Source organism: Pagrus major, chromosome 4 (genome assembly GCF_040436345.1).
Source record: "Pagrus major chromosome 4, Pma_NU_1.0".
Taxonomy (NCBI): Eukaryota; Metazoa; Chordata; class Actinopteri; order Spariformes; family Sparidae; genus Pagrus; species Pagrus major.
Genome location: NC_133218.1, coordinates 32638127 through 32654538, shown reverse-complemented (window position 1 = coordinate 32654538; position 16412 = coordinate 32638127). Strand labels below are relative to the sequence as shown.

At 43.4% G+C, this 16412-nt stretch overlaps 1 protein-coding gene across 4 annotated transcripts in view; it reads left to right on the top strand.

Annotated features, from left to right (window-relative positions):
* Window positions 1-9579: 9579 nt before the first annotated feature.
* The window catches only part of LOC140994827 (SH2 domain-containing adapter protein F-like), a 100977-nt gene continuing 94144 nt past the window's right edge, over window positions 9580-16412 (top strand). For 2 of the 4 annotated variants that reach the window (XM_073464619.1, XM_073464618.1), the window contains exon 1: window positions 9580-10258. In XM_073464619.1, coding sequence (XP_073320720.1) covers window positions 9827-10258 — 432 coding nt within the window. In that variant the 5' untranslated portion in view covers window positions 9580-9826. The remainder of the gene's footprint in view (window positions 10259-16412) is intronic. The other 2 variants (XM_073464621.1, XM_073464620.1) reach the window with 1 other exon arrangement.

Genomic DNA, 16412 nt, shown 5'->3' with positions numbered 1-16412 from the left:
GTTCTTAACCTCCCACCCTAAAACACAGCAAAGCAATCTGTGTATCAGTTTAGCAATTAATTATCAAGAAAGCCTGTCAATGTTCTTTATATTGAGTTGATTCCTGGCAGCCTGCATCCATCTCCGGGTAGAACAAGGGAGGGGCGCACATTGCCTTTACTGTTGAGCACTCACTTTGGAGCTAGGCACTTTAGCACATTGGCAAAAAATGGAATAAGCCTCCATTAGGGTGAAAAGATGTCAGTCAAGACAGAATTGAGGGCACACTCATCTTCCATTTTGGCTCTGACATGGCATGGAACCCCAATCATCCTGTTATTGGTTTTGACACGTGCACAGCCAGTCACTGCTGATGCATTAGCATGACAATGGCGGTAATGCAAGAAGCCGCTGGGTAACGTTTCTCATCTTTTACAGCCCCCCAAAATTGCAGCACAGAGTATTTCAGTGAGAAACAACCCCAGAGACTCTCTGTGGCACTTTACAGCTCTCTGCTGCTCCGCCATTAAGCAAAATTCCCCCCTCTACAGTATATACGCCCAGAGCCCCGGAGCCTGTTTCACTATCAGCCACAAGACTGGCACTAATAGGTTGCTATGAGACCAGCTTTTAAGATTGCCATATCCACCTTATCGTACACCAGCCACAGTTTACCTGCACAGTTGGAGACTTTCTTTGACGGAGAAATACATTTGAAATTAAAATTAAAATTAAAATTAAAAAGAAAATGAGGATAGCTGCAGTGGGGAGGGATCCAATCACAGTACCTGCCAGCAAGGCAATCAATATGAGTTTAACTGTTGGCAATTCTCACTTTGGTAATTGTGCTTTGGAATAATGAAATCGTATTCAAGGTGAAGCATGACCGACATAATAATCATTTTGTTGATGCAAGAACCGGAGGGACAGCGAGGGGGGAAAACCTAGATATGAACATGATTATTCTTGAATTTTAGAAATATTACACTTCACTTTCAAAAATGTGAAATACAACTTCACTTCAGGACTTAATGATCCTATAAAGCCAATGACAATTGGCATGTTTACAAAAGGAACAGGCAAGCTTTTGGCCTTACCATAGCATTATCCAAATCCTTTCACACCACTCTATTAGCAGGCTTCTGAGGACCTCTTGCACGAGGTGTCTAAATATGGCGTCGCCTGCCAGCACTGCATCACAAAGGGACAGTGAGGAGACGAGCGCGAGCAGTAAATTTTCATTCGTCAGAGGCCAGTGACTGTGTCGCACTGAGTGAAGAGGCAGGCTTGTGAACCGTGCTGCTCTGATCCATCACAGTCACACGCAGCACACTCACAACCCTAACTACGGTACTAAACAACTGTCGTTCTCACATCCACGAAGAGTCATCCTGAAGAATGCAACTTCAGCTAACAGGAAAATATGTCTATTTCTCAACTTCTCAACCGCAGAAATCTTTCTGATATTTTTATATTCAATCAGCATAAACATGACTTACTACTTATGTAGTCCATCTTTAGAAATTGCACATCGGCATTTCATTTGTGCCCTATCCTCTCACGTTCTTCGTCATGGCCATTAATCACTGAGGATATACGCCTAATACTCTGCTTCAATTTCAGCAAGGGTACACATTCCAACTACACACTTGCATCCCTGTTAATATGCAGTAAATCTTTATTTTTGCACAGTTTGCCAGTGAGGATTCTATCAAAATAGGTGACATACTTATCCGGGTTGAAAAGGTAACACGTCGACTGGAGTGCTTCTCTTGCCAACAAATTTGAGGCTTTCACCGGAGAGTGACAGAAGATTCATTAAGCTAAGATCAGCAGTAAATATTCAGAGGGATTTAAAGAAGCAGCCCATAAATAATTGACAAGGGTTCAAGTTTCACTGTTGCATGCAAAAGCATACAAGAGGGAGAGTCCAGTGAGACATGATTGCATCAGAGGACTGCCCCGGAGCAGGGACTCCCAAAAGATAGAGAAGCTGTCACCGAGGAAGGGCCACATTCGGCCGACATCAAACACCTGAGATTAGATCTGTTCCCTCTCTGAGCCGGTCTGCAGATACTCTGTTTATCCTCCAATAACAGCACTTCAGGATTTGTGCAATAGTGGGAGGAATGTTTTTTTAGGAGACCAGGATAGCCTTGAATAATTTCCTGAAAAGTAGGCCATCTCAGCCTGGGTCTGTGCTATAGGTCTGACATATAAATCAGAAAGTAAATATCCTAGTGATTTCAGGTTGCAGCGGCTCCAGTCTTACTGAGTATGCCAACCAGGAGGAGAAAGATCTCACACAGTTGCTGATTTCATGATATAGAGGACAGAATCAGCTCTACACTAAGAGCTCAGACAAGCCCTGGAATATGATTAATTACCACAACTTCTGCAGAGTCTCAATATATACTATAAACTCTATCAGCCGAGGTAGATACACTGATACTTGATAGGAAAAGCAGGGAAGATAGGGGTGGGCAGATCAATACCTAAAGTATCACTATCGATACAAGTTTGGTGTGAATACTCGTCGATACGATTGATTTTCAGCATCCATTTCATGGCAGATCACATTCTGAGCATTCTTCCTCGAAGAAATACACCCTGAAAATGGATCTGATAATTGAACTTTCAATGTGGGACATTATACATATGAATGAACGTCTGGTTCATTCAGGTCCTTGCCAAATGAGTTCACACATTGCTGATGAGGCTGTTATTTTGAGTGTCTGACAACATAACAGAGATGATTCCTACGGTGATCACTTTTTGTAAAATAATAAGAACCTCTGTTTTTACCAGAAACACAAGTCTCGTTTGAGGAGAAGTTGTTGCAGGAAGACAACAGTGGAAAAAGTCGGACAGACAAGCTGGAGTGTACCCCGAGGAAATGCAAGCAGGAATTTGTTGCTGACAACTTCTCCTTGACCGAGACTTGTGTTTCTGGTCACCAAAAGGATCTCAGCACTGAATAAAAAGATCTATCTCAGCAGGAATAGTTTCTGTAATGTTGTCAGTCACTTAGAATAACAATCTCAGGCTGTCAGTGAAACAAGCACTTTGGTGGATGTAGCTTTGAAAGTCGCAGTTGCCCCAAGGGATTACCTGGCAGCATGAGGTGATCTCCTGGACCAATTCCAAAACTTTTGGTGAGTATGAATCGTTTACACACAAGTAAATATAAGGCCATGGTTTAAAAATACCAGAATTCCCCTTTAAACTTGAGCCTGTGGTGACTTTCCTGTGCTGAGGCACTGGCAGTGATGCTTTTCATGCCAACCAGCCAAATTTGTTTGAAAGGGTGAGTGACCACAGCGATAGAGTAGGCTACAGCAAGTAGGAGTATGGCTGGGTTTGTGTAATTAGTTTCAATGCCAGAAGGGGGAGTCAAAAATTCTGCACTGCAGATTCAAGTACATTTTACAGCTAATACTTCTATGCTATGCTTAGATAAACCTCCATATATTAAGTCTTTTATTTGACGATTTTTACATTACGTTATTGGTACTTTTACTTGGGTTATATATCTTAATACTTCCACCACTGACTGTCAGCAAGGTATAGACAGTACAAGCGTTGTTGTTTTAATGAATTCCTTGGCCAAATAGAACTACCAGTTCAGGTAGAAGACACATGTAGAGCTCCACTAGACAGAGGTCAGGCTTCACTACACTGCAATATACTGCACCTGTTTCCACTGTCCCCATCAAAGTCTGCAATAAAACAGTGCATGAACGTTTAGCTCATATCTATGCGCACCTGCATCCGGGCAGAAGGGGGACCACACACATAAATCAGATTTGTAATCTGTCCTTGTCCTCCTTCACAGCAGAGGCGCCCATTAATACTTCATTTCATTTCTGCAGTGGCGAGCTTTTCCTGGAACAACCAGAGGTGACAGCCACACAGTTACTGGATGAGCAGCTCAGGGAGCTAGCTTTTAAGGTCCCAGCCTGTACCGTGATTGACAGTCATGGGAAAGCAAACAATGCTGTGCAGCCGAAATGAAGAAATGGGGAGGATTGATCCACACGCAGGCTCAAACACAAGGGATGGAACCCCACAGGGTAACATGGCTTTAATGGGGAACGGCAGGCAAAACATTACATAGTGCTCAATCCTCTACTGTATATCAAATTTATACTGACTTCCTCTGTTTGCTTTGGTGATGCATGTGTGTTTGAAATGTCATGCACACACTTTCGATGAAATAGAGTGATTAAAGTAAACGCTTTCAGATCCATTAATCCTTTAAATGCCCGCGTAAGTCATGAGGTGGAGGTGTAGATAACACATAGAAGACAGGTTAATTAGGGTTTTTAAGTCATCAGACATCTTAGACCAGGGGTGGACTCAGCTGTCTGAGGAACGGAGGCAAAAGAAAAAATAAAAGGGCACCCCGGAGCGCACTGCATCGTGTTTTCTTCCACATTTGGTCACTGTAGTGGGTTTTATCTACCATAGATGCATCCAAAAGGGCACTTTTGCTGTGTTTTTTCAAACATAGGTGCGACTGATGTTTTAGACATCTCAGACTGTTACCTGAACTAACAGACATCTTTGTAATGATCAATATGTGCCATAACAGATAGACATACTGAAAGGGACTTGGAATGGTTTTCTACAACAACCTCACTGATTCAATAAAGATGATTTAAAGGTGCAATACATAAGAATTTAAGCTGGAAACATTCAAATATCAAATGCATTGTCAATAGAATGTGGGGGAAAAAAACAGTTTTGACTTTATGATGTAGTGTGTTGCAGGGATATCTACTGAAGTCAGCATGCTAACCAGCTAGCCCTGCCCCGACCCGGTCCAAGGCTCCCGTGCCAACACTCCACAGGGCTCCGAGCTCCCTGTCCGGACTGCTACCTGCACAGCTATAGCTAACCACAGCGACAGTATGAGGCAGTTAGTGGTTACTCTGGTGATATGTGGCCTATTTGTTTTGAGTAAGAATATGACAGGCGGCAAATTATTACATACTGCACCATTAAAACAACATGAAACCAATCGATGGGAAATTCATGGTCATGTAACCTTCATTAATGCAGGAAGTGTTGTCAAGTGTGCTTCCTGTTTATCTCACCTTATGTCCATACTATACATTCACAGTAGGAGCATCACCAGAGTCTCCTGCTGTCTACTTGAGCAATTAGATATTGATTTTCTTGCTTGAGGACCTTGGTGATATAGTTGTTGACAGACAGGAGATGGTTACACCTTCACAGATGTTCCATCCAGCCGGTCCGCAGAGAACCAAATCAAAAAACCACCTGCTTGACTGACAGGGAGAAAAAGCATCTTATGCAAAGCACACATCTTGACTGACTTCTAATGTCCAGCTGCTGCCTAAATCATTTAACTATGTTTCCATGGAGACTATGGAGTGAAATGTATGTATGTTTACCACGTAAGCTGTAAGTGTTTGGATAAATAATTGATGTGGAAGAAAGAGCAGTTATAAAACACATTTGGATGATTTATAAGACTTTAATCAGAATTGCACTAGAAATATAGCGTGTTAAAACAACCCATGGTAGTGAGGATATGTGTGTGTTTAAATGTGTGTGTGTGCCCATGGGAATGATGGAAAGAGAAGAAAGCGGAGGGAGAGAAGATGTATTGCTTGCTGCTACAACAAAATGTTATATATAATGATTTTGATGAGTTGCTTTTAACGATAGGGCCAACCAACTTTAGCCTAACATGCTGGGGAAAAATGTAGCACGAAAAGAAAAAGCCATACACTTTTAGAGATCTGTTTAAAGTTGCATTATGTAAGAATTTTAGTTGAAAACGTTAGAAAATTTGCTAAAATTATCAAAAAAAAAATTGTAGAAATAACAGTTTTGACATTATATGACATCTAGGTATTGTGTTGCAGAGATATCTACTGAGGTTAGCATGCTAACCAGCTCCCCTGCCAGCCCTGTTCACAGTCCAGACTGCTGGCTGCATGGCTAACAAAGCTAAATAGGTTACTCAGCCCCCTGGTCGTTTTGAGAATGAATTCAACAGATGGCCAATTCTTACATATTGCACATTTTAAAGAGGATGCTCTGGATTCAGTGTTTTAAAAACTGTGTGTCATTTGCAAACAAATGTATTTCTAATTCCCATTGCAGGTTGTTTTCTTGGCAGTTAATCACTGTGTTAGAATCTGGGGCTTTGTGGGTACCTCCAAGGAAATGTATTAGACAAACCCATCATAAAAATCCAAATTGGTACAAAGTGCTTCAGTAGATTGCACATCATGATTTCACAGACAGTAATTTCTCCTCTGCTTGCGTCTTCCTCTGACTCAGTTATAGCCCGAGAAACCAAAGTGTGAAAGTCCATCAGTTTGTTTTAAAACACGAGGAGAGAAACTGTGAGGAGGAAAGCTGTTAAAATTCCAGTTGGCACTTCTAGCCCGGCCTGGCACAGACGTGATTGCAGTTATACAACCCATGAATACTGTTTTGCTGAAGTATTTTGACATTCAGAGGCCTTCTGCACAAAGTGGTGTGCAGTTACAGCTGAATTGCTGAGGTAAGAGAACAAGACATGATAATATTGTAGACTGTGTGAGCTTAGAGCATGCAACAACTGTCCACATTGTGACGTGACTAAACTTGCCAATCCAGTGGTGATATAAACGAGAGAAACAGATATTTAGAAGAGGACTGCAGAGAGGAATACAGCTCATATTGACTAGACGGCATTTAAATCACTGAAGTTACCCTTAATTATGGGGCTGACATATTCTCATAGACTGCTCCTCTGATTTCGTAGCTCTAATCACGGCACTACCTGCTTGAGAAACGCCAGAGCCAACTGTTTAATATAGGAAAATAAACCTGTGACATGTCTTGCGCAGCATGTCAAACGTTTGAGCTGTGCAGCAACTGCTGAATGCATTAACATTCATATATGGCAAACCTAAGCTGTCATCCTTGTCAGAAGAAAAAAATCCTCCTATATACTGTACATGCCAAAATCCCCATGACTGAAACGTACAGTACATGGAAGGAAAGTTTGTTCAGACTCTGCAACCTATTAATTTTAGATTATTTTGACATACAGCTCGGTCAGAGAGCAAGTAACAAGTTGCATTTGGCAAATTCTCATGGAGAAGCAGTGGCGCCCGCAAGGGGGGGCCAGGGGGGGCCATGAAGAAATGCATAGCCAGTCCCCCACCGCCCTGCATTTTGGTGGCCAGCCCAAGATTTTCAGTGGCCTCTTCTGAATTTTTTGGGGAGGGTTCCCCTATGGACAAGGCAGTTCAGTTCATATGTCAAAGGCAAAAACTGATGACTTTCTATGTTAAACACCAGAGTGAAAAGTGTACATCTATGACTTTGAGTATTCATGAAACCCTGCTGATGTACCTGACAATCATGCATCAAGCCAGCCCTAACCCACCTGCCTTCGCTGAATGTTTTCCACTTTATTTTATCTTTAAACGAGTTATTGATATCTCGTGCTAATATACCACCGCCACCTCTCACATCATGTATCGTATGATAACTTAAATCCCATACAATTCTACCTAAATTCCTCCTGGCAAGCGATCTGCCTGCGTAGGCTACTTAAGAGACTATTTGTGTCCTATGAGGTGCTGGATTACAGGATTTGCATTTTAAAGGGTGTCGGTGATGGCAGCTGGAGGAAAACTGGCGAATGCAATTGTGGCAGCGCAATAAAAGATCTGTGATGTGAGTCAAGCTCGGTAACCTGAATGACACACGTACTCCTACCCACCACAGATCCTGTAATACCTACACCGTGAGACAGACCCTGCAGCAACAGCAATATTTATATCACATCTTGTATACATGTTACTGAGAGTACACCTACAGTATGTATAGATTACAGCTCCATATACAACGTAACCTGTGAGCTTTTTCTGTTTGTTCTGAGAGATTGTTTTTCCCAGAACTGGCAACAAAAACAACCAGTGCAGCTGTAAACAAAGGCCCATCTGAACCCACTTCTCTTGTTTTGTTGTCTTTTAAAGCTTTTATGTATAATGCACTAGTTAAACGGATTAATGTCCTGGCTGTGGGGTGAAATTATTCCTATAAAGTGCGGGGAAATTGCACCGGTCAAATTTCCCTCTGCGTGCCCAAAGTGCAGCGACGGCAGGATTTTCAGGACAGAAATAATAGATTTTGTTTTGATCTCTGGAGCATGGAGTTGTCTCTCCCCGAGGGCCTGCCAGGGTTAAACTCTGATCTGTACACTGTGACTTGCTCAAGGCTAAGTGTGTGCCGTTATTAAAAAGAAATATTGCTTCATAAAAAAAACCCCACCGCACTGAAGCAATGACTCCTGTTAATGCAGACCGTTTGCTGGAGTACATCTCTGGGAGGGGGAAATGGGATTCTTATTTTCCATCCGTCCTCTGATCGCAAAAGGCAATTAGTGTTGAGCATGTGAACCCATGACCGCCTGCGTCAAAGAGATTGAACGACACCTTGGAAAGAGATGTTTGTTGGTGTCGGTGCTTTTAACATATCACCTCCCTTACTCGTGGGTTAGTGTGATGAACTTAGCTAGAACAGTGCCCAGTGTTTGTACAGAGTCCTGCATCCCTCTCCACTGGTCATTTGCAATGCAATTTGCAATTAAAACAGTCTGCAGTGGCCATCTGGACATGAGAGCACTGAGAATGAGCAGAGGACACTTTGCCCTTGAGTCCTATTGGTGGAGAGGATTTTAACCTGAAGGGCTTTCATGCAAGCACTGTTATTACTTTGTAAAAGTCAAAATTTCTGGAAATATAAGATAGAGTTTACAAGAGAAATGGAAAATAAAGGCCTACATTTACCCAACTTTAAAAAAAAAAAAAGAAGCCTCATCCTTTTAGTGGTATTAACATGTAACTTAAAGGGGCACTATGTAGTTTTCAAACTCAGAATTTTGATATTTACAATATTAATGAGGTAATAATACAAACTCAGAAATGTTTATTTTCCCATAACAAGCTGTTCTCTGAGGAAAATAAGGTCTCCAGAACAGTGTTTGAAGCTAGAAAAGGTGGCAGGGTCCGCCACATATTAACAAAGTAAAACAGTATGAAAGTGTGTTGTCCTTTAAGGTCAGTTTGTTTATTAAGTCATGAAAACAGAGAGAGAAAATAAGACAATGATGATCTTTCTCCTCTGATTAAAATATCTTCTCCAAAACTACATACTGCTCCTTTAAACCACACAACGACCTGAGGATTTAAATCATCCTGTGGCACTGCCAGGGGTCCCAAAGTGGAGTTAAGGACCAACAATTGGTCTATGAATCTGGAAAAAAAGGCACAACACTTGTCTTCATCACCTCACATCGTGCAGCCCACACAGGCTCAGTCTCCATCCGGGGGATCCGTGAGACGAGCCGCTCAGCAGACGGAGGTTCAGTCGGTGCATGTGGGTTTTTTGCAGCGGTGACTGGTATTTAGAGAAGTCAACATCAGTCAGTGAGAGTTTCACAAGTCCGGTAGGTGGCAGTGAATGTTCTCAGGTAGGCAGGGCAGGTTGTGTGTGTGGTTGTGTGTGTGTGTGTGTGTGTGTGTTGGGGGGGGCGTGTGTTGCTCTTCCACAAGCGCTCCCATGTTGCGTAGTGTGGAGACCTGAGGTGGAGAGCGGAGGTGGAAGAGCAGCCGAGCAGAGAGTTGACAGAGCTGCTGCGGCGGATCACAAAGTGCCTCCGGCCGCGCACGAGACTGGCGACGCGCTCCGACAGCGGTCTGCTGGCCGCGGCTGACCCGAGGATCCGCTCCCACCGACACACTCGGGCTCCGCTGGCAGGAAAGGTGGAACTAAACTACAGTCAGTGACTTGAGAGCGATGCACTGGCAGCATGGCCAAGTGGTTCAAGGAGCACCTAGGATTCAAAACTACCAAAGCACCCCCTCCGGCGCCTCCGAAACCGGACTACAGACACTGTCACACCGGTGTGCCCGGCACGCCTGGCTACCAACAAGCGAGCTCCGGGGCCACCTTCCCGAGCCCGGCTCAGCCGGACATCCTCGCTGCTTACAAACTCCAAAAGGAGCTGGACTTCGAGGACCCGTACACTCCAGGTGGAAATATTTCATTCGGCTCGAGCTTGAACACTGTGGGGTCGCCGGATATCAAGTATGTGTCCCCGAAACACCGACTTATCAAGGTGGAAACAATCGAAAAGAGCAGCCCGGCTCCGGGCGGCGGTGTCACGGTCACTCAAGCTGTTGCTGTGGGGAGCGTGAAGTCTCCGACCTCCCCTCCCTCGGACCCGGACAACAAGGAGAAGGTGGGTGAAGTTTATTAGACCTCACATTCAGTCAAGTACACAAACTTTAACTTTCTTACTACCCTGAAGAACAAGGTTAAATTGGGGTTATTCTCCTTAATTTTGAAAAAAAAAAAATCAAAAAAAAAAAAAAAAAAATCAAACATGGTGTCTTTTGTGAAGAACTTGACCTGCTCCTGCGAGGAATGAATCGTTACAACCGGCAGAACTTGTTATCACAGCAGCACAACGGCCGTCCACATGTGTTGCGACATCCACGTCTGTCTAATAACTAACCTGCAGCACAGGGAGTGCTGTGGAGGGAGCAGTCTGTGTACTGTGTGCTCACACATGGCTCTGCATGGGAGCACGCACACCAGGCTTCATACTGAAAACTGTGCATTTTAGCCACACTTTGTGACAGTGAACTTGCAGTAAAAGTGCTGTCAAACTCTGATGTGTGTCATCCCCAAGCAACAGTGTGATCCAGACTTATTCATAACCACTAACTGAACTTTAATATAACCTTTTTTCTTTCTGCTGTGATGCTTGCTGCCTAACCCTACTTGTGATGTGTTTTATGGATATATGGCTCTAATTTGAGCATCTCCTGGCACAGTTCCTCTGAATGCAACATAAAGTCTGGCACTCATGCTTTACACACTCATCATCAGCACCAAAGAGTATGTGGAGACAGACAAACAGGGGGAATGCACACACCATTCCCTGAGAGGGGGCACTGTCATGTCAGGCTTCTCAGGAATCCACACACACCGGGTTCATTTGGAGAAACGTGAGATGTTCGGTGTCAGCGAGGTTAAGGACATGCCTCGCGATGAGTGTGATCCCGCTGAGGAATGTTTCAGTGTCATGTACAGAAGGAGAAAGCACGGCCCTGTGAAAACACACACTGCGTTTCCTCCTCCGGTCACGTCTCAGTCACGACCTGCGTTTTGGACATTTCTTGTGGTTATCTTGATTTCACCTTCACGTTACTTCCTCCTCCTCCTCTTCCTTGTGTGTTTTGCTTTCGCACTTGTCCTTGTGACGTGTGGCGCGTTCGCAGTTTGGTTTTGGTTCAACACTTTTATTTATATTCCACAATGTCTGCAGCTTGTCACAGGAGTGTTGCGTGGAGGAGTTCTGCGCTTTATTTTTTTTTTTTCTGGCCCAGTTTTGATCACACAAAACACAACTGTGACTGTCATCTATATTTCCCACATGCCCTCAAACGCAAAAGATCAGAAAGCATGTGAAGCTCATAAAAACTATCCTCTGTGCCCTATGTTTGTTTTTTCCCAGACTGTCACCCTCTGTTTTCAGCAGCCCCTCATGAACTTGGTATACAGGTTTAATAATCATACAAGCTATGTGTTATCAGTAAAACAAGCAGAGAACCTGAATTTGCCATTCTCATCCAGCCAGCAGCTGTTCAAGCTGATTAAACAGATTATTGTTGTCTCATGTTAATTGAGGCTTATTTGGATCTCCCCGCAGTCAGAATACAGTTGCCTGCACCACCTCCTCCGTCTCCCCTCATGTGCACATATGGCTTTAACAGACAGACAGATGATTGTATAGGATGGTTTAAATAACTCACAACTACCAGTACGAATGATGTTCTGGACGTGCTAAATCAGTACCGACAGCTGGCGGGCTTAAGCGGTGTGTCGAGAGAAGGGTTTAAGGGTTTCTTGTCGAGTGCTGAAGGTTAAATGAAAACGGTGTAGTGATGGAGAGCAGATATTATTGGTGGATTTTTTTTTCTCTACCTGTCGTCCAGGTAGTCCCTCCTCTTTGCACTGTCCTCTGTGTGCTTTCAGTAAACTGCAGATATGTGCCACCGTTAGAGTTTGTTGCCATCTGTCTTGCCATGTGTTAAAAAAAACTTTCCACAGACTTGGAAATCACATGTGCTGTGTAATCCATCACAGTGATCAGTTAGCCTCCAATTGGTTTTAACACTTGCTACATTGTGCTGAGGAGAGTACTTTCCCTGCATGGCACGCCTGACAGGATGAAGGGGAAGTTTGCAGCAGGAACATCTTCCAAAAACATGACAGTTTACCGTCTTTGTTTCATTTTTCTGTTTTTTAATTAGGGCTGCGACTAACTTGCTGTTTTCATAGTTAACCTGTTTTTACAGTGAACTGCTTAGTCTATAAAATGTCAAAAAAATTGCGACGTCTTCAAGTTACTTCTTTTGTCCGACCAACAGTCCAAAACCCCAATTAGTCTTCATTAACTATCAGGAAAGAGAGTATACTGGAGCACCCTTCAAATAATTCGCTATGCTTGTCAGTGACTACACTGTTGTGTTCCTGCGTGTTGTGAGGCTTTGTGTTCGAACTTTACTGAGGATTACAGTGTGTCTGGATGCTCAGGATTTTCTTTCCAACTGCGGCTGGCCACGATAATCGTTTGTAATTCCTTGTTAGAGGGACTCTCCGGGTGATTTTAAAAAAACAGCCGTTAATGTAAGCGTTTTCCCACCGTATTGACACTTGTTGCGTCTGTCTCTGGGAGGGACGCTCTGTTTGCAGTTTGTGTCTGACGCTCTGTCTTCAGGCTGGTGTTGAAAGGTTGAGTGTATGACGTTAACAATGTGTCCTTGTTTGGTGAAGCTTCATGTTGAAAACAGTTTTACAGCCCAAACAACTGAGAGAGACATTTGGACAGCGTTTAAAAAAAAAAAAAAAGTGTAAAGAGTGTATTTTTGTGCCTTGTAGCTCGCACATGCACACACACACTCACTCACACACACACACACACACACACATCACACAACATGGTCATCAGAGTGATGGTAAATTGAGTCTTTCTAAGTGCAGAGACTAAACGCTGAGTGCTGGAGACGGAGCAAAGAGAAAGTGTCTTAACAGCACTGTTTGGTTACATTGATGTTTTAATTACTTGACTCATGAATGCTAATTATATCACTGCTTACCTAATGCCTGAAATGCCAATAGCGGCGTCAAGTCTGTTTCTGTTCACCGGGCTCCTCGTGTGGGGAAACAGAACAAGATAGAGATGTTTCGGTATGCAGCGACGTTCTGTGCATCCGTTTCCACAAACTGTAATGTATCTGCTGCATTCACATAGGTGTCCCATTTCATCTCACAGCGTTCCAATTCTCGTTTTATTTTTAGTGCCAATCATCGTCGAAGAACTGTCGGGGTTATTCAGAGGATTTTTCGTCTGCGGTTGACAGTTGCGCTGATCGTATGGAGCTGTGTTTTTGATCGCTGACTGTTACTTGTAGTTCGGATCTTTCGAGGCATTGTGATGTGTTGTGTTTTTAATGATGCCAAGCCCTTCATGGTAGAGCGAGTTGAGGGAGATGATCAATTATCATCCTGCCTTGGAGCTAATTAAAGGCCTCATCTCCCGGCTCATCGCTCTACTCAGCACTAACCTAACTTCTCTCAAGGACACGCAAAAAAGTGATGACGGGGTGCCGCTCGGAAAACCTGTAAACAAAAGCAGTGGCGCGGAGCTGACAGGCTGCGGCAGTCCCTTACGGAGTGCGCCTCGCTCATCATCAGTATCTGTCAGTGCGCTGGGGAAACTGCTGTTCCAATCTAACTTCGGCTCCCTACAGGGCCTGGGGTCCCTTTGACTCAGTGATCCAACGAGCCAGCTTATCTATCTGTAGAAAGCTGCAGTTGGATCAGAAGCACAGACACTTGTTGTGCTGCCAAAAGACACATCTCTGTGTTTTTTTCTTTCCTACATCTTCTCCATGCACCGTTTTATACAAGACCATTGCTCAGCATTTTGACTTATTGTTCTGGAGGTGGAAAAATCCTTGTCATATGACTGTTTTTGATCCTCTATGGAGGTCTGTTTGCTTGTTTGGTAGTTAGCAGGATATCACAAAAAATTGGTCTGAAATTCTGTGGAACGTTAGACCTCAGGTCAAGCATTAACTAATTAGTTTTCAGTTCAAATCATTTTCCCCATGGGGCCATTTTTAAAGCAAAACGCTTTAAAAATTGGGTCCTTATCTGAGTCCTACAAACAAAATACCCCTTTTCCTGACGTCTTTGATTCGAAAAAAAATCCATCAAAAACTGCACTCTGTCTGCACTTTTCTCCTTAAACAGAGTTTCTACCATTTTTTAATCTGTTTACAAATCCCCGCAGGCAAGAATGGAGATATAGTAACGATGACAACGATTTTAGTGTTGCATTTGTGAAGTTGTTTCATCTTTGCTGTTTTTGGTATGCTGTAAAAAATCTAACCAACTGACGAGTTAAAGGTCATCTAGCCGTTAGGTTGCAGTTCACAACCAACTGATCACCCCTCGTCTCACCCTGCTGTACTGCGGCAGCTAAAAAAGCAAGAGCCCCTCTCTCGGGCAAGTGTTTGTTTGTCCGTTATGTGCTACCGTAGAAACAAGGCGGTGAAACTCGGCAGACTTTGGAAATACAAAAAAATCCCATTGTAAGGTTATGAAAACACAGCTATTCTTAGTTTCAGGTCATTATACACAAATGAAAACATAATTATGAATATTATATTCCATTTCTGCCCCTAAAGCCTACACGCTGGACCTTTTTTTTAAATATGAATATGAACACAGTATTACTGAAGTAAAGAGGACAGTACAGGTGTGTCCCATTTAAAACTGATCAACATTTCTCAGTAAATGTGGAGAGCATGTCCAAGTATAGCAAATGTGCCGCCATTAACTCCAACATACAAGTTAAACTAATAATCAAGTTAATGACTTGAGCTTTAGCAAACTAAATAAGTCAGGAACATGTTGCCACCTGTCTTGGCGCCAAAGATCAGACGTTGAAGCGATGCTTGAATGGAGGCTGTCACTGAATGGACGTTGGTTTCCCTCCTTTTGTCTCTTGCATACTTCTGAGTCCATTCAGATGTGTAATGATCAGATTCGAGTTGTGTATGTGAAAGGGCTGAATTACGTCCTCACCAGCCACACCTTCCTCGCTACAGTCTACAGCAGCGTGGGTAGATCAGGCTTGTTTGACTGGCCCGCTGATTACAGTGCCTGTAGAGCGTGGCTGAACTCGACTCGGCTTCATTTCCCCACAACCTGAATATCTTCGCTTGGCCTTTCACCTTGGCACTCCAGACATCAGTGGAGTTTTACAAATGCATCCCACCGGCCTTTCGCGCTCTCATCTCTGCCAGTGATAGGAGAAATGTCAAGCACAAACGTCAATATCACCTGGGTCCGCGAGAGTGGTTTTCTTCGGGGAGCCAGAAAATGGGCGAAAAACATCAGAGCCCATCATGTTTTGTTATAGCAGCCCTTTTAAGTGCAGTTCTCTACCTTTCTAAATCAGACGGAGGCTGGCGAGGTGGATAGCGGGCCCGACTGGATGTGAGAGTGGTGCAGGATGTGCCCTTGTTGCTCTGTAGCTACACAAACCTGCCAATTTGTGCTCCCTGGCTGAGGAGATGTCATAGTGTTTTTCTTACTCATATTATTTAAGACTACTTTACACCTCTTCCAGGCAGAATGAGTGCATGTGTGAATAATAGCCTTAACGGTAATGATTCTAAGTAATTTTCCAGTGCTGTGACAGTGGTTAAAATAATCAACAGATTGGTTTGAAAGCTGTGTTGTGCATCACTCGGATGATGCAGCTGTTGTTTTTGTTAATCATGCTTGGTATAGTGACAAATTTCTTACCGTCAGCGGTGGGCAGATTGTGACTCACATCTTTTAAGTGAGCAGATAATTTATTTTGACAATTGTGATCAATTGTGTAAAATAACTAAGACAGCGTGTTGCTATGGCTACCCTGAGTCATGAAAGTACAGTCTAGACTGTGATATTGTTGTCATGAAGTGCCAGGCACGATTTGCGAGATTTTCTGACCTACTCTTCTCTGAGGTGTCAAAGAATGCCATGCATTTCCTGAACTATTCAAAGCATCCAAAGCCCTTTTTCAATGTTGCCCCAAGGCTGGTTCAAGACTACAAGATATTTAATCACCCACTGCTCAGAACACAACACATTGCTCTTTTCATGCCAAACATACTAATGCCCCCCTTTTTTTCCTTTCTCTTTTTTAAAGAATTTTTGAATGTTTATGACAAAAGGGCTCCTCACAGACTCCTGTGACCTGAATAAGAATCCTGGAAGGGCACTTTGAAAGGAAGGAAGGAGCACAGAGACTAATAGCGTACATGCTG